Source organism: Syngnathus typhle, linkage group LG3, assembly GCF_033458585.1.
Source record: "Syngnathus typhle isolate RoL2023-S1 ecotype Sweden linkage group LG3, RoL_Styp_1.0, whole genome shotgun sequence".
In the NCBI taxonomy this organism is placed as follows: domain Eukaryota; kingdom Metazoa; phylum Chordata; class Actinopteri; order Syngnathiformes; family Syngnathidae; genus Syngnathus; species Syngnathus typhle.
This window is the reverse complement of record NC_083740.1, coordinates 7,172,600-7,195,947: the sequence shown is the minus strand read 5'-3', so window position 1 is coordinate 7,195,947 and position 23,348 is coordinate 7,172,600. Positions and strand designations below refer to the sequence as shown.

At 39.1% G+C, this 23,348-nt stretch overlaps 2 protein-coding genes across 2 annotated transcripts; one reads left to right on the top strand and one right to left on the bottom strand.

Annotated features, from left to right (window-relative positions):
* Window positions 1-14,160: 14,160 nt before the first annotated feature.
* Window positions 14,161-20,506, top strand: adra1d (adrenoceptor alpha 1D). The gene is made up of 2 exons (XM_061275393.1): window positions 14,161-15,417; window positions 19,201-20,506. Exons 1-2 carry the CDS (start codon window positions 14,460-14,462, stop codon window positions 19,725-19,727), a joined length of 1,485 nt encoding a protein of 494 aa, XP_061131377.1. The 5' UTR covers window positions 14,161-14,459; the 3' UTR covers window positions 19,728-20,506.
* A 452-nt stretch (window positions 20,507-20,958) lies between these two features.
* LOC133151788 (5-hydroxytryptamine receptor 4) lies at window positions 20,959-22,069 on the bottom strand. The gene has a single exon (XM_061275106.1). The coding sequence runs from the start codon at window positions 22,067-22,069 to the stop codon at window positions 21,002-21,004; it is 1,068 nt and encodes a 355-aa protein (XP_061131090.1). The 3' UTR covers window positions 20,959-21,001.
* Window positions 22,070-23,348: the final 1,279 nt, after the last annotated feature.

Sequence of the window (23,348 nt, the reverse complement as noted above, 5' to 3'; positions counted from 1 at the left end):
CGACAATTGGCCGGGTAGATTTACACTGCATGAACGGCAAAATATTCCGCATGGAAATAATGATAGATTCCTGTTTTCATCAAACCTCCGTCCGGGTGAAAAATAGTTTGAGGAGATAGAAACAACCATTCACACAAATATTTCTACTTCCATTAACCGAACATGTGTGGTTTCGGAATCGTGCAAATGCAAACATGATTCAATCATGAAAAAGTTCATATTTGCTTTCTGTCAGATATATTTAATTTTTACTGCAGGTAAGAAATATATGTGAACATTTAACCTGTTTCTTTCCTGACGTCTTGCCTCATCTGATTTCCTGCTTTGATTGCACTGTAATTGCCTTAAAATACTCTAATTTAACGTCAAAGATTGTTAGCTTAACTGTGAAACACTAGAGTAAATAATAATATCTTAGTCTGGAATGGTGTGCGTGGCAAGCCCATATTGGTGTATAACAAGGCATCATTTTAGTAATTTGATCGACTTGCTTGAAAAAGCGTACAAATGAGCTTTAATTGTCCTTTGGCTGAAACACATTATCGCAACACACATTACAACCTTAACAACTAAAAGCTTAATAAACATGAACGTTGCGGGGTATTATAATTAATATGTTTTCCTCAATATCTGAAAAGGGATCATAGTGTTTTTTTTTTTTTTTGCTTTAACTTCCTATTAGATGGTTCATGATTTGTGTAAGAGTCATTTTCTGTTATTGAGAGTGACAGCCCACAATTAACCTGTCGGTTGCTGTATGCTGCATCTACTGCCAAGTTGGGTCTTTGAGTGATTCCACATATTAGACAACACCAAAAACAATGACACACCGCCGCACGTGCACTGAAAAGGTAAAAGATATTTCTGTTCTCCCCTAGTGAAACAAGTTCTAGTCAGCAATGGATTTTATGACAGATGAGCATGGAAGCACTGTAATAATATAGAATTGGCCTTTGAATCCAACATATTGGTTTTCCTTTGAGTATTATTGACTGTGATATTAGTGACGCAATGTGCATACTGTAAAACCTAAGCACATGAAGAAACAATCAAAATTGTGCAACAGTGTCTGTCGAAAGGCCAGTTTGTGTATTATGTGGGGCAATAAAAATCAATCGTGAAGATAAATTGGTGTTACAGCATACGTATCAACAAATGTCTTTTGGGGGGTGTGGGGGGGGGGTTGTTTGGGGATTCTTCCTCCCCAACACTTCATTCCCCAAATATTGCTCAGTGAACACAAGTTTGACTGTAACGATGTGCTTCCTGGCACTCGCTGAGGCTCAACAAAAGGCTTGAATGTCAGATAAATGCGGCGAGACCCTCAAATAAACTGAGGATGACATTTCTCTTTGTTTAAGTGTTGGCTACACAAAGTTAAGCCAGCGAGCTTTATTTTGGCGGTTTTCTGCAGCATTCCACCGAGGGTAGAGGAAGGGTGAGAGCCATTAGCAGCTGTGTACTGTATACCACTTACAGGTTGTGTGCGCAAGAGTGTAATTTGTGGCAAACAGATGTTGTGCCACTCAAAGTGGGACTGCAAATGGTTTCATATTAGCCTCACCTAAACGTTTACAGGTGGGCAAACCATCCATTAGCCTACATGTTACTTTTCCGTCGAACCGTAGGGAAACACCACATTTGTATAATTCATGTGCATGAGACTTCCAGTATTGCAAAATGATGTTTAATAAAGCAAATCAAACCAAACTATGATGACTGAATGAACTCTACCAGTATTTATTTACCTTAAAACAACATTTGAAATTCTAACTGTGGAATCCACTGCTATATAGGAGAGCAGCGAGGCAGTACAACTGATTGGTATCATTTGGACTTAATACGTGAAGCATGAAAGTACCGCTGTTTGCGCTTCATTTAATCTCTGTGGGAGAATGTTTTTCGATCCAAATGCTCTGTGTACTGTTTCTCCCTTTGCATCGGCAGACACGCTTCACGAGAGGAAAACCCTCATCCCGACAAGACTAACAAGTTAATTGACGTCATAGCTCTTGCCAAGGCAGATGCTCAGAGAACTATGTTAGAAGAAAAAGACATGCAATCTTCAGTCCTAGACTACTTTTGAACCTTCAACTGATGAAATATGTTGTCATAAATCAATCAATAAAACTGAATTATTTAATCAAATGCTTCTTATGTGTAATGTATTTTTTTTTTAACAAATGGAATTAATATTTTCCCATCCCATATGAATGGCAACCTGCCATGTACCTCGCGCCAAAATGTCGGCCAAACACTCATTCTAAAGCACCATTTTGACGACTTGATGACAGATATCGAAATCTTTTCATTTTGTAACACAGGCTATCAAACTGCACTGACCTCCTCACTTGTAGATGAGGACACCACTCACAACATCATGTTGTTCTGCTCCAAATATGTAAAAGAGATTAACCTCTTGGCTGCCCTTGCTTTTGCATGTGGGAAAATTCCTTCCCTCATCCCATCCAGCTTTCGCTTTTAAGCATCGGGACTAAGAACACAGACAAGCCTCTCATTCTAATCAGGAAGAAAATAGGAAGATGGCCGCCTGTTGCTTTAGCGCCCAGGGATGAGTGAGGATTACTAGTGCGAACACTTTCTGAATGGAGGTTGTCATTGCTGCCAAATTGATCTGACTTGCTGACGACCTCAAGATCTCTCACTTTCTCACAGAAATCATCTTGTAATTAGGTGACTAAAATGTTTTACAACACTATCACTCTCTGTGCACATTTATTATGTGACAAAACATTCATGGTGTCTGTTAAATAAATGCAGTCTTATCTTTAGTGACATAATCCTCCAGAGTATTAGCAGACTAATGGGATACAATATTGAGTGACTGCACAGTGACACTCATCATCATAAAACAGAAAGCAGACTTGTTTTTTTGTTCTAATCGACATGGTGTAGACAAATTGTTGTCATCCAAAATGAATGTGTGGTCTCATTAGATCAATACAACAGATTATAATTATGCATTTCACAAAACAAAAACTTTGTGAACACGAAAAGAGTATTTTGTCATACAGAAACATCCTCATCCCCTTTAGCAGCCTACAATCTTAAAATGCAAAGAATAAACTAGGTTTGGTTTAGCTCACCTCCATGAGAAACAGTTCCAGGCTTCCATGTTTGCAACAACACAGTCTGCTGCGGTTGGATCAAGGACAAGTGTTCGCTGAAATTGGGAAAAATAAAGCATCATTTGTACAGAATGTTAACTAATATGCTTAGAGCCGCCAGTGCTCATGGACACACAATTGACCTTTGCCTTTTGTAATTGAAATTCCAATTCTGACAAACGTGAGGGTGGTTGACCTATTAATTATCAACGGGACTTCATTGTACGGCCTCTTAATGTGCAAAAGGATTTACAATAAAGGTAACAAGATTACTTATTCCAGGAACTAGGTCAAATTGTTTATCAATTGTCACACAATCCTTTCAACAACTTGTTTGAATTCTCCTTATTACAACCTATGTTACTTGAAATGTTTCAAATATTGCCCAAATTCATATTCTTTTCACCAGAATGTGTCGAAGAGCAGCCCTGATACAATCGCAACACATCACACGGCTAATGCCATAAGAGCATCAACAAAGACAGGTCCAAACATTGAAGGTTTGCAGGTGGCTATCATTTACTATGGTGCACACAGTACGGAAAAAACAGAGAGTATTGGGGGCTTCACTGAAAAGAAAAAAAATATTGAAAAAGTCAGAGCAAAAACATTATTATCCTCATATTTCTCATTATTATGGTCCTATTTCTCATTGATTGAAGACTTGTGAAACTCTGAATAGTTAAAAGAATAGTTTTATATTTATATACATGTATAAAAATTTCAATATGTTTCTTCCAGAGTGATCATAAAACAGCTTCATAAAATGGAAACCATCAGTCCTGCGCTCATGGGAGTCTTATTTTCCAAGTCATCTTTCACAGCTGCACATTGTGCCTGCAGATATCCCTGCAGCTAATTCCCCTGAGGAAACTCATGCTTCATTTCAAAAGACAAAACGCATCAGGCAAAATGTCTGGGAGAGTAATCTAAATGACTCAGTGGCCTCAACATTGGGTGCACTTGAACAATGAAATGAAATGAAATCCAATGCAAACGCTTTATTTAAAAAAAAATGGGTGATTTTGATTTTGTTGATTTATTAAGCAGTCATTAAAAATTTAAAGTTTTGCTATATTTTGAAATTAGTACTGTAAAATATAACTGGGATTTAAAATTGCAACAGTATCAATCAAAATTACAAAGCATATTATTTGTTAAAAAAACATTTTAATTACTCAATGGTCCAGTTTACTGTATGTAATAATGAAGTCTAATTGTTATTTCTGGTTAATTTTCAGACACAAAATAGATAAACATAAATAACTGAGATTTCCAGAGGTCAAAAGATCTACCGTTTGCTAGCTGCAAAATCCAACATTGAAAAACTCAAGGAGCACTCCATCTTCACATTGCATTTCACTTTTGGTAATAGTTTGTCCTAGATGGAAGTCCACTTACTACTGAGTTCTGGTCTTTACAGCATAGTAGGTAAAGCGGTGTCATTTAAAAGTCAATCTCTTTGGACCAACCAAAAGCTTTTCCTTACTGGCTACACAAATTGTGCATTACTGGCAGTTCTGATAAAATAATACTTTCTCCTAATTACTTATGCAGGAGTATAGAAAATAATTTTTCATGGCTGAAAAATGATAATGAAATATCATATTTGAAACACGAACAGTGTAGAACAAACTGATACACGTGACTTGTGTGCACAAATAGAAATTAAAAATGTGAGGCATCAAAACAGCAAGATGCTAATTAGTGCACAACAAATCAGACGTTTGATTGATAAAATATATGGAGGGCAAAAAACAATGGTCTATTTCTGGATATGACTTCACATCGTGACCTTCCATGTAGAACAGTGTTGACAGCAATAGCTCATCAGCCTCATTTGCTTCTTGATATTCATTGATGTTATCCGTCTACTCTAAAAATATCATTTGATTTACAACAAAAACATCCACAGCATTACCTGCACAATCCCCTTAAGATTGAATACAAGATGCATTTAAATTTGCAGTTTCTGCAAGCATCAGCATGTCCTTTGAAAAGAACGAGGTCACCACCAATGGCCAATGAATGGCCTTCATTGTGAAGCCATATATGAACACCAAAAACGGGAATCTGTAGCTACCTAAAACACTGGCAACATAAAATCAAGGGCTCGAAACATAGTATGTTATGTATGACCTAAGATAAATTGTCTAATTGTCTAATTAGATAAACTTCTAATTTTCCCAACTATGAGAAAAGTTGATGCAATTCATAGAAGCCACACTAGTAGAACCTTTCCATGATCGGCAAAGCGTTTCCATCAAGACTCAAACGGTAAACACTGAAAATAGGTTTCTCTATGCATATTTTCTTGAGGGAATCACCAAAATCAGATGTCATTTTGGAATAGCACTACTATAATAGAATAAAAAGCACCGCCATCAAAACAGTGCCGCTTGCCCTTGACAGATGATAGTCATTCTTGATGAAAAAACATCCTTCAAAATTGGAATTTTTATAAAAGTAAGGCCCTGGATATTCCTATTTTGTGCAGGTGTGTCTAACGTCATGATCAGTAGTGCAGATAAAAAGGAAGAGCCAGATCTTTCTTCACTTGTATGGATATGAGATGGAAGCATTTAATGCCCCCACAGCGAAGATCCTTCCGGAATATCAATCAATTCCTGCCTATCACTTATTTAAACTTCACCTGCAGCACCGGGTATGCTGCAGGAAGGCATTACGCTACAAAAACGCAAGGTTAGTGTTTTAGGATCGGGTATTCAGAGGCGGGATCATTATACTCCTGGAGGGCACAAAAATATTGAACAATGAGAGGAGCTCAGGGGGGGGGGGGAGGGGGTGGCAAAACCCAAATTGAGTTTTTTTATACAGAGACTGAGAGAGTTGCCGTCAAGGTCAATCTCAAAACAAAAGTTAATCTCACTCAGAAAGTGTATGATATTGACATTTTTTCAAGTTCTGGGAAGAACTTGACAAGAAAACCCATGATTCCCAGACCAAAGGGAACTGGTCCAATTCAAATGTTTTACTTTGATGAAAAACTTTGCAGCCAATGTCAACCGAGATACAATGTAAAGCCCAAAAACATCAGATTCAAATCAATCTTTTTATATTTTTAACTTGAATCATGAATAATTGATGGTACAAAGTAGTGATGCTTCAAATTTGCTTCATGAACCAGTTGTACTTTTTGACTCCTCTTAATGGCCAACAATGCAATCAAAAGAAGTCAAAAATACATGTGGTTCATGAAACACATTTGATGATTTCATTAAGGAAAGTGCACCGGCAATTGTGACAATGTGCATACAGTATCCAAACTCCCATCATAATTGGCTGGGTGATGAAACCTGTTTACTGCGGACTCGAAAAAATCTTCACAAGAGATTTTCCAATTGTGATTTATTTGCATAGGCTGTGCAAAAACACATTTTGTGGCATGTTGAATGATTCAATGTGTCAAGGTATGAGACAGTAACACTCCCGTCAGAACATCTCATTATTCAGAAGGAACGCTGACGAAATTGAAAGTTTATTGTTTTCTGTAAGGCTGCTTTGCTCCACTGGGCATATTTAATTATACAAAGTGCTATTTCATTTAAGTATTTGGTGAACAGATGAAATGGACTCCTCCTTGCATCCATTAAGGCTGGAACTATGCCTGCTGGAATTTCAATGAATCACCTTCTCTAGTCTATTTTTAGTTCTACTCACTTGTCTTTGCTGCTTAAATGTAACATCGAAACTATATAAAAGCAACACACACACGCACACACACACATCAGAGAAACAGACACATGCTGTTATGAAAGAAAGGAAAACACCACTGACCGCATCGTGAAGCACAAAATTGGGGTTATGTGAACTGACCAGGCACCACAAACATGCCTTTCTCTTCTGGTGGATGAGGTCATGCTGAATATTTAGCGTTTATAAAAATACACAAGGGATAAATGGAAACCAGAGAAAAAAATGAATGTGTGGACGGACATGCGGTTTGTTGTTTATCATATAGCTAAACGATTTTTAGAAAGTATCTTGTGACATCGCAGCTCACTGCATTTATCAGCTAAATGCATTTCAAACAAACATGTCACATGAATTAATTTAAAGCACTTAAAATTGGGACTTTTTTTTCCCCCTTTGAATAACAGTGTTTATACATGCTAGCGCAAATGATCATCTGTCTTACAATATCTTCAGTTATGTATTTTGGAGTTAAAAATTCACTGGTAAGGTCTACATTTATTATCCTACACCACAAAAAAAATAAATGAGAAGTGAATACATCCCATAATAGTCTGGAATACTGTATTATTTGTCAATTTGGTCCCCAAGTCTCCAAGTCCAACGCATTCAGGAGCATTTAGAAAAAGCCTTTTTTTTTTTTTTTTTTTTAATATAAGGTTATGTTGTTTTTGAAAGAGACACGTTTCTTATCAAATGAATGTTACTTTTTCAAAAGATACATTTGTACCATTTTGCTGAGTATGCCGGTCGGCGTGTTTGTTTTGAATTTAACTAATGTGCCTGTTCAGAAAATGTTGAGAAGCAACGACAATGTTTAAGTGACAAGTAGCAATGGAAAATTCCACACAAACTGAGGGAAATGAAAATCAGTGGTTAAACCGTACTTAAGCCCCAACGCCAACTAGGGAGAGTGATTTATCCCCCGTCACCCCCGTCTTCAAATGGCTAATGGCAGTCATTGATTGCAACTATTGATTTGACTCTGACTGATCTCCTCTATCATATAACAAAACTATAATATCCTGTATTGTTTTTAGATTTTCCATTGAACCCTACAGACAAACTTTCAATATACTAACATTTTCCACCAGATCCTTAAAAAGATCTGACATAGATGTGTGAAAGGAATTTATCGGTGGTCAAAGTTCATATGAGTCCCTGTTATTTATTTATTTCTGAAGGTTTATCCTCACTGCTATTTACTGAATGGTGTACATGGAGCAGCACTCTCTTGTGGGTGTGAGTCACACGCACACACAAACATACAACAAAGTGTACGTGGCGTGAGAAAGGCAACGCAGGGTCTCAGTGTTTTGAAGAGGACACCCGAAGTACACAGAGCACATCTCTGGAGACTTGCATCAGTAAACTCACTTGGTGTCGGATAATTATTGGAAGTGAGATTCACACAGTGTCAAACATAGGCCTACACGTAGAGCATATGGAGAAGAGTCTTCATGGTAAATAAATTTAGGTTTGGGTAATTTTTGTCATTACTTGGTTCAAGGTGAGGGCGACGGGGCTGTTGAAATGAATGAATATTCTGCACTAATGAGTTTTATTTTATTCCTACTTTGTGCTATGCATGGACTTACCCTGGGTTATACTCTAAAAATGTCTGACCTGTCTCACCACCTTCAGGCCCCTCAGGACTGCTAATCAAAAACTGCCAGTCAGTCATTCCAAAGTCAGAGTTTGAAATAACCTCAGGAAGATTTTTTTTTCCTTGTTTGGCTGGTCAGAGGCTGTGTCATCTGTCATTTCCCTCAAACTACATTGCTGTTGTGTAAAAACAGACAGGCCAAAATGTGACCGCTACCATTGGGGTAATTTTGAGGGCATGTAATGGCAATCCAAACACATGCAGGTATAAATGGCACAATACACGAACGTCTGTGTTGAGTGGCTATCGGTGTGGGAGAATAAATTAAGCAAAACAAGGGGTAATAAATAAATAAATAAATGGCATGTTGAAAAGTAATCAAATTTGAGGAACACAACTTTTGAAACCCCAAAATGATCATTTTCAGTGCACCTTTAATCAAATGTTGGCTGCAAAAACATTCACTCTTATGTTGTGAGAAAAATAGAAAATATGTGCTTTAACCATGTGATACTTATTTTAATCCATTTGATTTCAACAGGAACTGCACCCAGTGGAAAGCGATCTGCTTTAGCCAAAGATAACAGACGGTTTTAATCATATGTAGTAAATAGTGCTTAAACCCTCCCAACCTTCATTTGTTTGTCTGTAAACTTCTCTTTTCAACAACCATTTTGTCCCATCATGATAGCAAACTCCCTTAAAGCCACGCTGCATACAAACATGTCCAAGAGTTTACTAGGAAATTGTACATGTGCTAACTAAGTTTTAAGAAGATCAAGTTCAGTTCCACCAATGCACAGTATGCTATTCATCCAAATTGGGTATATACTGGGATTAAAATGCAGCTCGGAAATATTTGTCTACCGGCTATTCTGGAATCTTCAGAAATTCCCAATGGCCACCACCCCGCTGATGAATAAAATTCAATTACAATCCTGCAATGACCAGGAGAGAACATTACTATTGTACAAATAAAGAAGCTGTCATGGCATTGATAATTGCAATAAACTAAAGAAACGCCACTAAATGATGTGCAAATCAGGCAAATCAATTCTAATGTATTTTATTCAATAAAAAGCTCAACGTGTCGGTTAAGTGATAGTTATCAAATGTCTTGTTCTACATTTACAATGTACAATGTGTATTGTAGACACTGTCTGCTTGTTTCCAATACACCTGTGAAGCTGCTGGCACTGCTGTGATCAGTGAGGCAAATCTCTGCCCACATTGCCTTGATAACAGAGGACCTTCTTTGTGAGAGTTCTATTTTTATACTGCAGGTCTGTGAGTAGAAAATTATCAGATTCCCATGTGGCTCAGGATCATTAAGCTCTATCGCATCATTCGAAAAGCTCCTGTCGTGCATCAATAATCATCATCATTGGTCAGAGGATATCTAAACTCATGGTTAATTTCAAAGTTTTGAGGTGGAGTTTGCATTTGATATATTTCAAAAAGAAGGGTATGAGCTGAAAAATAGAATATAAATAAATTCCTATCTGTCTTTCCAATATGGTATTTTTAACTTTGCAGAGCACTAGAAATAAACGCAAAGCAAATCATATCGTGATTACATGCCATGATTCACTCACTGCAAAAAATGGCAATGGTGCACATATAAATTGACAAGTCAAAAACCTCAGGAAATAATTTAAGCATTTTCTCTAAGCTACAGTGATTGAGCCACAGTTTGTTGCAGTAAATTATATCCAAGTTACTTCAGACACTAACCTTTGCATGTAAGCGTTACATCATTTAAAACCTTTAATGAATGATGTTGCCATTTGCCAAATACATCACAGTCCTCTCTAACAAGACACGTGGGCAGCCTGGCTCAGGGAACATAAAGGGGGGGGGGGGGGGGGTTCTTGGTAATAAAAGTGTTGCAGACGAGTCCATCCTACGCTTACCCTGAGATGAAAGGTGACACCACACCCTAATCGTGACCTCTGTTGTGTACTTCAAATGCTTACATTGTAATTCCTCTCTCAGTCCAGCCATGCATTGTTGAGGGAATCACTCGGACAAAAGGCAAGACACTCATAGTATGTTAAATTGTAGGACCGAAGCATGTTTCTTAAATTACGTAACATTTTACCAAAGAGGTTCTTATAGGGAAAGGAATACAAAAACTGTATAGACCACCGGTTTTACTTTTAACACATTATGGCTCCTTTAAAAAATAAAAAAAAAAACACTAGAAAGCGAGCAGTAAGATTATTTGACTTTTAGAAGATTCAGGTATGAAGTAATATCAAAGTACAATATGACCTGTGGCAAACTGAATCCCAGTCACTCTGCTGTGTCGTGATAAGTAAGAACAGTCACAGTCGACATTAGAGATTACCATAGTGAGAGAGTAAGGGCAGAGAAAATATGAATTGGAATATGGGCTTCTGCGCTTTAGCGAAACGTGGGCAAAGGCTACCGGAATTGAATGCAAATGAAGAGCAGGCTAGAAAAATAAAAAGAAACAGACCTCAAACATCAATTGAACTCCATTTGCCTGCGCATTGAGAGATGTGGCTGAAACGGACTGAACTGGCACCAAGTGTTTTGGGTTTGGCAGCTAGTTGTCATTAAATGGCCGATTGGCAGCCACTGGGTTTGCTGCGTTTCCAAATTTTAATCTTTGAATGAAGAGCAGTACAAGCACGCAGATAAATCCCTGTCGCCAAAATACACGAGCGCAGTCGGTGGATCAATCATCTCCAACAGCCCTTGGGAATATCCACACTCTCCTTTTTTTTTGGATTGTATGATCTCTTTGTGTCAATCTACTTTTTCCTTGGAAATCCTGTAATGTTTTGTAGTTCAATAAAAAAAAAAAAAAACTATACAGTGTAGTAAGTTGTATACAAAGCCTCAAAAGCCAAAACAGATTGTGGTGTGTCAGTGCAGTGCTCAATCACTTGCTAATCTTTTGGCACATATAAAGTTTGATGCGACAGGAAATGTCAGGCCTTTTGATTGAGGTCAAAAGCTTCTCGGATTAATGGACTGCAGCGGAAGTCAAGGTCATGAATCATGCACATTTTATTCTGGTAATCATTCATAGTTGGTATTAAAGATTTACAGTGGAGGCTGTTGGAGAGTGCGCAATAGTGTATCATCAGTCCAAACCATGTTTGACTACTGACCCCAACCCCCTTCAAAACAAAAAGTACAGGAATATACCATTTTTATTCTACTATGTGTGATGAAAAAAAGCCTAATTCTTTATTTGATCGTTTCTGTGTTTACATATCCATAAACCCCCAAATTCTGTGAGCCCTGAATTGTCAGTTAGAATGTTCTAAATGAGCTAGCACTCAAGATTTCTTTTTTTAAATGGCTGGAATTGAAAGTATTAATGACCAATTTGCTGATAAACCTTTTTTGTTTGGATGGAGCCTCACACGTATGAGCTGCCATCATTGACCAATTACAGTAAATGCGGCAGGGGCATAAAGACAGTGATGCAATCAGCGATTATGGCATATTAAGGAGCAAGGAGTGATAACCACGTAATCACCATTCTGCAACAGTTGGCTGACTGACTTGATTATGAGTCATTCATAACCACGACAGATGTGATCACCTTTGGATGACTGGAACACATGCACTGCAGCAAGTTCACCTTTATAGTTTTTCAATTTTCATCACAATAGTGTGAGGTTCCATCCAAACTTTTGCTAGCTCTTTTATGTTTTATCTGCTTTATTAACAACCACCAGAAAAATCTTTCATCATGCAACCTTTAGTACTTTGGTTGTATTTTTATTCAGGAGAGCAGTGAGATTGCATTTGATACCTCGGCCGTTAAAACCTTATCCACCGCTTAATGCAACCCCTATCACTAGCTCAACTATAGAAACTATTAATATAGCACAAAAAAACACAAGATAGCAACACAAGAATGTGCAATAACAGTTCAGAATCAGCATTTATGCATCTTATAATGTAACAAAACCCAAAATAAAAGTATATTAAATACATGATGCCATGTGATTTGCTGGTGGTACGTTGGCTATAAGAAGTTCTGCTCAAAGAACGGAAAATGCTGTTGTCATCATGAACCTTTTGGCTGGCCTTTGGGGTCAAATTTATGATCTGATTGGCTGAACAGTACTGCTATTGCTGTTATCATTTAGAAGACATCGGCCAGCATTTCCGTTTCTGAAGGCCCTGGACATATCAGATTGACTAGGCAATGGATAGAAGCTGAAATATGATTGGACAGAAACTGTGCACTCAAGACATACATCAATACAATTGCTGGAAATAAATCAGTGACATTTCTGTGGATGAATATTAAAGTTAAATGTAGGTCAGTGTTTTTTTGTTTTTTTTATAGTCTTGGGGCCAGGAGAGCTAAGTCCTTGGTGGCCCTGATATCTTTGGAATGATTAATGAAAACCCATAGCAGGACTGGGAAATGTAATTGTTTTTCTTTTCTTACATTTTTTTTTTACAGAATTGGTAACTCTCTTTTGCTTCTTATAATGGTTACTGAATTACTCTTTGATTATTACACCACAATTATGTTACAACAAAAATCTAATCATGCATACACAACTATCTTATTAGCTGCAGTCCTCTCACGCAAAGCTTTCTGACCTACATATGGTCAGCATTTCATTTTTGAAATAGTCACAGGGAGCCACATTAGGTAAACAAGCACAGTGTAATGAGACTGCAAGAGGTTTGTATAGCTTGTGTCCTCATGTGGGTCATCGGCAGGCTGGAGTCTATCCCAATTGAATCGAATTACCAGCCAATCGCATAAGGAAAACAATTCACGCTAATAGGGACGGGAATTGATAAGGTCGCTAGGCATGTTGCATAGCGTGCGTAAAATGCAAAACGTGTGTAGCGACGTAACTCGTGCTGACGGGAATCGCTAAGGGAATTGTTAGCAAAATAGCAAACGATTCCCATGAATTGGTAAAATGGGAACTGATTCTCAACAAGAACCAGTTCTCAATTCCCATCCCTACACACCAATGAACAATTAGACAACACAGCAGAATCTGAAGGCCCTGTGCAGTTTAGATTGACACGGGAGCACCTCGAGGCGGAACTCTAATTGGAAAACAAATTTGAATATTAAGCAGCGTTAAGCAGGGAAACACAACCAAATGAAGAGATTAGATTGTTGGGCAATAAATAACACAATTTCATGGAACAAATGTCAGAATGAAAGGCCAGCTCAACTATTTATGTGACAGCTTTATTTTTGGACACCCTATCAGATAGGACCTATCTGCTTGTCAATGCTATGGCATGCTTCTGAAGCAAAAAGTGAAAAAGTTGAATTTTTCTGTTTGTGTAAACACTGAGCCAATAAAAGAGAAATATTTCAACAATCAAATTGTCTATTTAAACATGTTCTTGTCTAGTAGTTTTGAGCAAAATATAAGTGGTGTCTTGACATAAGGACTAACATGAATAGTTCTGGAAAATGTTCCTGCGGACTTGAATGAAGTTCTCAGCTTTCATTTACTTCTTCAACCGGCCAAATGACCCATTGATAATATGCTACTTGGCTTGTGAATAAAAAGCCATATTTAAGGGTCAGCTCTTACAAATATGATGCGCATCTTCCACATCAACAAAGCAAAAAGCTTTCAATTAGACATTGAGGCAGCGCTGACGTGAGGAGATTTTGAGTGAAACAATTTATGTGCGTGCGCGCGCGCGCGTATGTGCATGCGTATGACGTGGGTGGAGCTGCAGGTTCGGACCTGCTCTGGCTGACTCCGGGAGCCAGTTGATGGTCGAAAATGATGCCACCAGTGCACGCCGCTGCACAGCCAAGAAGATACGCGTGCCCATGGCGAAGAGTTGGAGGCTCTTATATATATTTTTGTCGCCTCCTGAACTCCTACCGAGCCCACGAGCGTGTTGCCCAAGCGGCCCTGCGGGTTGCTTATTCTTTTTGGGATTGTTTTACGCACGACTATCGTTTGGCCTAGATGATGAAGCACTTGGTTTAAAGTTATTTTTACGTGTGCTATTTCTTCAGCATGACGGATTCAAACTTAAGGAACGACAGTATCCATGGGATCTATTTCACGGAGCCTCTCAATGGCTCTGCAATGGAGCTAATATTTCTAAACGACAGCACTGCGGCGTGTTCGAACTTTACACTTGACTCCCCATCCGTTTGGCTCGGCCTTTTTCTCGGTTTATTTATTCTGGTGGCGATCGTGGGTAACATTTTGGTTATTTTATCCGTGTTGTGCAACAGTCACTTGCAGACGGTGACCAACTTCTTTATAGTCAACTTGGCGATGGCGGACCTGCTCCTGAGCATCGTGGTGCTGCCCTTCTCCGCTTCTCTGGAGGTTCTGGGCTGCTGGGTGTTCGGCCGGGTGTTTTGCAATATCTGGGCGGCGGTGGACGTGCTGTGCTGTACTGCCTCCATCCTCAGCTTGTGCATCATCTCCGTGGACCGCTACATAGGCGTCAAACACTGCCTCAAGTACCCGAGCATCATGACCGAGAGGAGGGCGGGTGTCATTCTGGTTTTGGTGTGGGTGTCGTCCACAGTCATCTCGGTTGGACCGCTGCTGGGTTGGAAAGAACCGCCACCCGTGGACGAGAGCATCTGCAGGATTACGGAGGAGCCCGGATACGCGCTCTTCTCCTCTCTCTTCTCCTTCTACCTGCCGCTCCTGATCATCCTCATTATGTACTTTCGGGTCTACGTGGTGGCCCGAAGGACTACCAGAAGCCTGGAGGCGGGTGTCAAGCGGGAACGAGACAAGTCCGTGGAGGTGGTTCTGAGGATCCACTGCCGCAGCGTGCTGGAGGATGCGCGCGCGGTCAGCTCCAAAAGCAACAAGCAGCACCCGTTCAGGAGCTCGCTCTCCGTGCGCCTCATGAAGTTCTCTCGGGAGAAAAAGGCGGCCAAAACCCTCGCCATCGTCGTAGGCATGTTTATCCTATGTTGGCTGCCTTTTTTCTTCTTTTTACCTTTTGGTAAGTAGAATGTTTCTTTATAGTTCTTTAGGCTTCTTTCTTTCTTTCATTCGTTCTTATATATATATAAAAAAAATAATATATATATATATATATATACAAAATAATAATAATAAAAGAGAGAGAGAGAGAGAGAGAGAGAGAGAGAGAGAGAGAGAGAGAGAGAGAGAGAGAGAGAGAGAGAGAGAGAGAGAGAGAGAGAGAGAGAGAGAGAGAGCATCAGGTTGTGAGTTGTGGTCTACAACAGCTAATTGCAAGTGTTCTGATTTTTTTGATTCATGTTGTTTTTGACTGTACCATTAAAAAAAAACTGGACCTGCATTGGCAACACAATCACTCAATAGCTCTATTTATTTATTTGTTTTTGGTTTATTTTTGTTTATGTGGATTCATTCCATTCTCTCAGGCATCTGCTACTGTTCCAACCCAGGTTTATTAGGTTCTCTCTCCAAATTGTCTGTAGGTGTGAATGTGGGCGTGAATGTTTATCTATCTTTATACATCAGTCCCACGATTGATTAGTGATCAGTCTAAATGGGATCGACTTAAGCTTCCAGTGACCCTGCACAAGTGCTACGTGGTATCAAGGATGGATGATGGTATGGATTGTACTTGCATGGGAGAAATGGAAGACTGCTCCCTTTTTGGTGTAATCTTGACTTGTGCTAGAGAAAGTTTTTTTTGAGGGGTTTTTTTTTTTTTTTTTTCTGACCTTCAAGGCACAATCCACACAAATAAATCAAAAGGGGCTGCATGAATACGCATACCTTTTTTTTTTCCAGGGTCAAAAATTTACAGGCTGTAAAAGTTAAGTGCCAAGAGTACAAATCAACACTTTTTGGAGTCTTGGGGCTTGTTACTCTTCAAGAAGGAACACATTTTTGCTCAGTTCAGGACTATACTTTTTTTTTCTTGCACACCAATCATAGAAACATGTCAGTTGTGTCAGTAATTAGTTTTGTTACCACGTTGTTTATTAATGTGACATCTAGAGTGTTACTGTTGATTAGTCCACAAAAAATATATTCATTAGTGGACAGGAACTATTGTGATTATTAAATATTTAAATGTCACATCAGTGTTCATACAAATATGTTTTGTCTTTTTTTATGGATGATGTAATATTTGCAGGAATTACATTCACTGTTGAAACAACAACTATGCATTCATTTCCCATATCACTTACCATGTTAAGGGTCACAGGTCACTTGGGGTTTAGCCCAACTGATTTTAGTGTGACAACAGCAACTATGTCAATTATTTTTAGGGTTTGATGGTATAGGGTTTGTTGTCACACTTATGTTAAAACATTGTTGAGCTGTTGCTCATACCTTGTTGGAGATGGAGAAATAATGTCCAACATAGAGGCAAGCATGGCAGAGGTAGAGAAGTGATAGCAGGCAGGCCAGGAGAGAGTGGGGGGTCGCAGTTAGGCAAGCAGGTAGCACACAAGTAATCCAAATTGTAAGCTTGAAGCAGTAAAAAACTATATCACTACTATCTTTTTGGCTAACTGAGACTGACTGAGGCAGACTGCCATGTGGGAGAAGCCATCTTCACCTGATCAGGTGCCTGATCAGGTGACTGAACAGGTGACCAAAGGCTGTGTCAAAATAAAGGTTTGTGGCTCAAGGCCAGCGGAATTTAACCAAAGTTCAAAATAAAGGTCCATGGCCTAAGGCCAGCCAATACTAACCAAAATTAAAGTTTAACTTAAGGAAACCAAATTGGCTCCAACATCAACAATATTGATAAATGCCTCTCTGTCAGTGCCAATCAAAAATCTATTTGCACTGGATATCACTCTATTGTTGAAGTGGTCATGACCTTTTGAATGGTCTACATTTATTAAAACCCAAATTATTTTAGGAAGGTCCGCGCAAACTCATGCGAACAAGAGTTAAAAGTAGCACTTGAACACCACATGAGCGGAGTCCTGGCTGGTCAATATAACTCATTATTTACACTATCAGTGATTCCCAACCAGTGTTCTGCAGGAAATTGTCCAATCTCACTTTATTGGTCAGAAAGCAATGTATCGTGACTGACAAAACAAATAAATGCTCCTCCACTAGATGGCAGGCGATACATAGAGTAATTAACTTGTCCATCCACTCTTGAGACATTTTAGTTTGGTGGTGTGCTTTGAGATTTCCCCAATGTATTTACAGGCAATGCAAATGAAATGTAAATACAATGCAAGCAATTTTTTTTTTTATTCACTAAGAAAAAAAATAAAGGTGAGCTAGGGTTCACATGACAACAACAATGCTACCCTAATCTTTCAAATCTGTGTTGCATCATATTATTTTGTTGCTGATAGATAAGATGTAGGTAAACCGCAGTGTTAAATGGTCGATGTTGATTAATTCACAAAGAGAGCTTGGCAATATTGTTATCAATATTATTAGTATTGACAGCTACTGTAGTCTTGATTAAACGCTGTATTGTCTTTGGGTTTGTTTCTTAATTTCTAAAATAGTACTTACTTGCACCCCACACTTTCTTGTCTGTTGTGGACAGCTCCTAAATCTTAAAGCTTACCCATCTGTACTAATTCTACTTTTAGCCCGGAGGGCAGACGTGCACTCCAAACGACTATTTATGTTAATCAGGCTTTTTCTTTGTGATGATGCAGACAGAGTGCTTTGACCTATCCAAAATTCCAATACCATTTGCCTTTTAGGCAGCACTTTGTTGGGGACACAAGGAAAAATAGCCCTTCAGTTTTTGTTTACTTCCATGATATGTTCAGAGCAACAGTAATTACTGAACTTTTTTTTTTTTTAATGAGAATTGAAAATAAACATTGTAATGCTGACTTTCTAACCCTCTTGTCAAATGGTTCCATGCTAATTTAATTTGGAGGTTTTAGATAACAACCAGTGTAGAAAACAAGGTCAAAGTTAAGAAACACAGTTTTTGCACGGCACTACCATCACCCATGGTGATGTTGATTAAAATCAACACTTGGATTTATTATGAGTGTACTTTGTATGGTTGAGTGAGCAGTAATTAACTAATAAATTCAAAACAAAATTATGACTGTACTTACATTTTGAACGAATAAGATTGATTGTTGATCGCCAACAGGGCCCTGCTATGTTGTCTTTTTTTGTCGCTGGCTTGAGAAGCCTTAAGCATTGCAATTGTTTCTGCCTGGGAGTCCCTGGTGTGACCACTGATGAGAGACTAACATTTTATTTGTATGAAAGTCACATCCAGACTATTTTACATAATGAGCACTCATCTCCCGAGCCATGCATCGCATTTTCCACCCTCTCTTACATTTTCTACTCAAGCAACTCCATTAGGATTTTGTGTGGCAGCACCTTTGCTGTGTGTGCGTTTGCAGGTGTGAGTTTGCTTCATATAGGTTTAATGAAGACTTTTAATGTTTAATTTTCAAGACTAAACTACTTAACCTTTTGGAATAATCACATGTTTAAAAAATGGATAACAAACTAGTGACACTCGGCAATTTTACTTTTGAGCACAAGTTGGCGGTTCTGAGAGTGGGAAGTCTGCGCTGCTGTGGTCGGGTCAATACTATTGCATTCCCTTTAAATACGGTGGACCAGTTGCCCACTAGAGTCTTGTGGGACGTCTGCACTGCTGTGGGTGTGGTCAATGCTTTTGCATTTGCGTTAAATACGGTGGAAGAGTCCAGTTTGTCAAATTGCTTACATGAAATACGCCACAAATAGGCTTCTTATGAAAATAGAGACCTCGACATGCCGCTCACTCTTTTACAAACGCTCATACATCTTTCTCTTCTGCTAGGCTCCTTCTTTCCAGCGATGAAGCCATCAGAGACAGTATTCAAGGTGGTCTTTTGGCTGGGCTACTTCAACAGCTGCATCAATCCCATGATCTACCCCTGCTCCAGCAAAGAGTTCCAGCGGGCCTTCACCCGCCTACTCAAGTGTCGCTGCCGCCAGAGGCGGAGGGCTCTGCGTCGCTTCTATGACCAGAAATGGCGCTCGGCCGTCAGGGGAATGGCGTTGGAACAAAGAGGGGAACACGAGTCAGGCTACACCACGCACGGCTCCTGCGGCAGCTCTTTGTTAAGCAAGCCAGGGGGGAGTTTAAAGAGATGGAACCTGTTCCCACCGCTGCAGAAGTCCTCCTTTCAGCTCAAAGAAACAGTGAACAACCTGTCAAATAAAATTAAGGGAAGCGCGGGGCGAGGAAGCGCACCTGCAGTGGTCGATGCAGTTTCAATGGGGATTTACAACGTGTGTGAACAAAGCGGTTATCACATCTATGACTTGGCTGAGTGTTACGGCCTGAAGGAGACAGACATTTAAGAGGACGCTTTATTCTCAAAGGCTATTTTGGACCAAATATCATTTGATCATTCACATTCAGAACCACCACAATAAAGGACAGAGAATAAGATTCACTGTATCTGAAATCTTGGCTTGATCAAAACGAAATACTGAGTCTTTATGTTTTTGTTAAAAAAAAAATTCTGGTATTGTGCACGTGGTTGTCTTGTGACCGGGAAGTGTAACTGACAGGTACAACTGTTGATTGTTCTAAAATGAGAGCACGTTAAATTATTTCCATCCATCACGATCACAAAAGATTCAACAATTTTTTTCTTCAATTTTGCTTGGTTCACAATTATTCCAATATCACATTTTTTATAATTATCTTGACGTTGGTTTAATATAACAAGGTAATGTAAGACAGGGAATTAAATGCTGCAAAGTGTGTCTTGTAACTGTTGGATTCACTGCATTAAGCGACACAATTGCTTGGCTATCATAATTGTATATATTCAAGTGCAGACTGCTACTGTGAAATGAACATGCATAGTTTTTTTTAATGCTGTGTTTGTGCAAATTAAAAGTTTAAAAAAATTTTTTTCCATTTCCCTGATGGCAAATTCAATGTAGTATCCATGCAGTATGTCATGTTACTGTATATGGCTATATATATTATGTCATTTGGGGATTGACAAAATGACTTGCACCTTCCAGCAGATGACACTATTGCTCCACTTCTTGTCACATACCAGCAATGGCAATGTGAAAGACATCATTCTGATTGTGGGTTATTAAGGTAACACACACACACAAAGACGAATAAACACACATTTTAAAAATAATACTAATTCTTATTATCATCGTCAACACCAATCATAAAAATCATAACAAACATAACAATCATAATACTAATGAGAACAAGAATATCAAGGAGAAAAATATCCAGAGTTAATATTTTACCAGTTGTGTCACAAACTGAGCTTGAGGTATAAAAGAGAGAGACTAATTTACAACAAGTATTTATTCATCTCACACCTTGTCTTGGGCTTGATCATCTGTGTTGCAATTCCGAATGGTGAAATTCTACTCATTTAGATTATGATATAGTTTGGAAATCTGATTTGGATTTAGATACAAAAGACAGTAAGATATAGTTAACAAGTGGTTTTCCCTTTTCACCAAAAGAACAAAAAATGCCCCGAGGAAAGTGAGATTGTGGTCAAACAGGTAGACTCAAGTGCAGCCTTGAAAACTGAAACGGCTCATCTCTCAACCATCGGTGATGCCAACACACCACAACAATCACTTCATTATTTCTCTGCACAGTCATTTGCTTCTTTCCTGGTATGTGAAAGCTCCATTCCAGGAGATATTCCAGGTTGACAAACCCGACAGCCCATGAACATGAGGAATGCCCTACGAAAGGAGCGGTTAAAGAAACCATACAAGAAGGGATTTAGTGATGAGTTGATGTATCCCAACCATAAAAATATGTCCCAGATGACCACTTCTGTGCTGTAATCAATAAAGGGGTCCACGATGTTGACAGTAAAAAATGGCATCCAGAAGATGAGGAAGACGCCCATGATGATACCCAAGGTTTTCGCTGCCTTTCGCTCTCTCTTCATGGTGTTGCGGTGCTTCTTCTTTTTGCTTGAGTCTTTCCCCACTCCGGCAGCCATCTGGCTTTCCATGGCGCTGATCTGCATTGCCTGCCGCTTGGCTGCTTTGAAAATCTTCCAGTAGGCCACCAGCATGATAGCCATGGGCAGGTAGAAGGCTATCAATGAAGCCATGACAGCATAGATTCGATTGACCAGGAAAACACACACGTCTTGAGGGAGCACAACGTCGACCCCGGCAATATGGAGGCCTAGCATTATCGGACCGAAGGAAATTAGCATGGGAACGGCCCAGCAGACGACAATGAGGAATGTGACTCGACCTTGAGACATTTTTAAAGAATAAACAAGCGGGTTGCAGACGGCGTAGTAGCGGTCAAAAGCGATGCAACTCAGATGGAATATGGAAGCAGTACACAACATGACATCAAGGCTGGAATGAAGTTGGCAAAAAAGGGCGCCAAAGTACCAGCACCCTTCGATGGTCCGAATCATACTGTAGGGCATTACGACCAGGCCCACGAGGCAGTCGGCCACAGCCAGGGACATGACGAACGAGTTGGTGGGCGACTGTAGCTTTTTAAAGTATGAAATGGACAAGACCACCAAAAAGTTGCCCACCACTGTGCAGATGATGCCAATAAAAAAGAAGGCGTATAGGATAAAACGAAAGGCCTGGTTCCTCAACAAGGCGCAGGAGTCCTGATTGATCTCAAGTGTTGTGTTAGCGGCGTCTTCCAAGCTACTGTTGTCCATCTTTTTGTTCAACCTGTCAAAACATGCAGGCTATCAATGAACGTAGGGATTATTTCAGTTGTTTTCCCCTCTCGCAGAAAGTCATGCGCTCAAGTGTGTTGAGCGGTAGATCGCACATGACAGAATAGTCTAATTGCAGTGCCGACGACGTTTCAGATGACTTGCAATTGACTTTAATGAAGACCATTGGGACAGTTAACGGAGTGATGGCAAAGTCACACTTGAGACATCACAACCACGGCAAACTTTGTTTTACGACAATAATAATAACAAGAAATATCTTCACTTCAGTAAAGCTCTTGCATCCTCTCATCCCTTCTACAATTATTTTGAATACATTTATATTCTTAAAAATCTGGCACAATCATTTATATTTTTGTTATTTTAGAGATAAAAACAACTATTTCTGATCAGTGATGTAGCTTACATTTTGGTTGTGCAATATGTCTTGCAAAAATGTTAAAAACAATTCCTAAAAGAGGAAAATACATGAATAATAATATTATTGACTTTAGAAAATGTTTACTGTGTATAATCCTTGTTTTCTGAATATTGAATACTACTTAAACTAAATCTAAATATGATTTTTCCCCAATAGATAAAAGATGCTCTTGTAAAAAATGTGAAAACAAAGACACTCACTTGCGTGGATGAGAGAAGATGGTGTGTCCGCATGACGCTGTCAAGAGCAACTCCTTGCAGCCAGATTGGGATGGAAGAGATGTGAGAGGTGGGTCTAATGAATACATGCAACATTAAGCACAGGGAGCCACCAAGACAGGTTTGCTTGCATTGACAAACATATTGCATGAGGACAAAATAACATCCTCGACTAATTTTATATTGCAGAGTTTATTTCTATTGGCATTACTCGATTAATCAAATTAAGAAGGATTTTATTTAAACAACAACAACACAATAACTACTAAAACTGTAACATTTGAGAGGTTCTGTTGAAAAATATATATATATTTTCAGGAATTTTGTAAATGAAACAGACAAACACACACACATGCCGCCAAGCCAAGCATTTCCTGCCACTCCAAGACAAAATCGAGTGGGTTGTATCATCCAGTGTAAAAAACTCAAGTCAAATTGCTACTGACTCACTGTGTTGATCTCTGACACGAAAATACCGAAAGTAACAAATCCAACTCTGTCCATGCATGCAGCCCGGGTTCAGTTCCCCAAATCACGGCTCAATGTGAGTGTGACTGGTTGTGATGTCTGCCTATGCATTTTGATTGGACTGGTGACAAGTCAATGTGAAGTCTTCCTT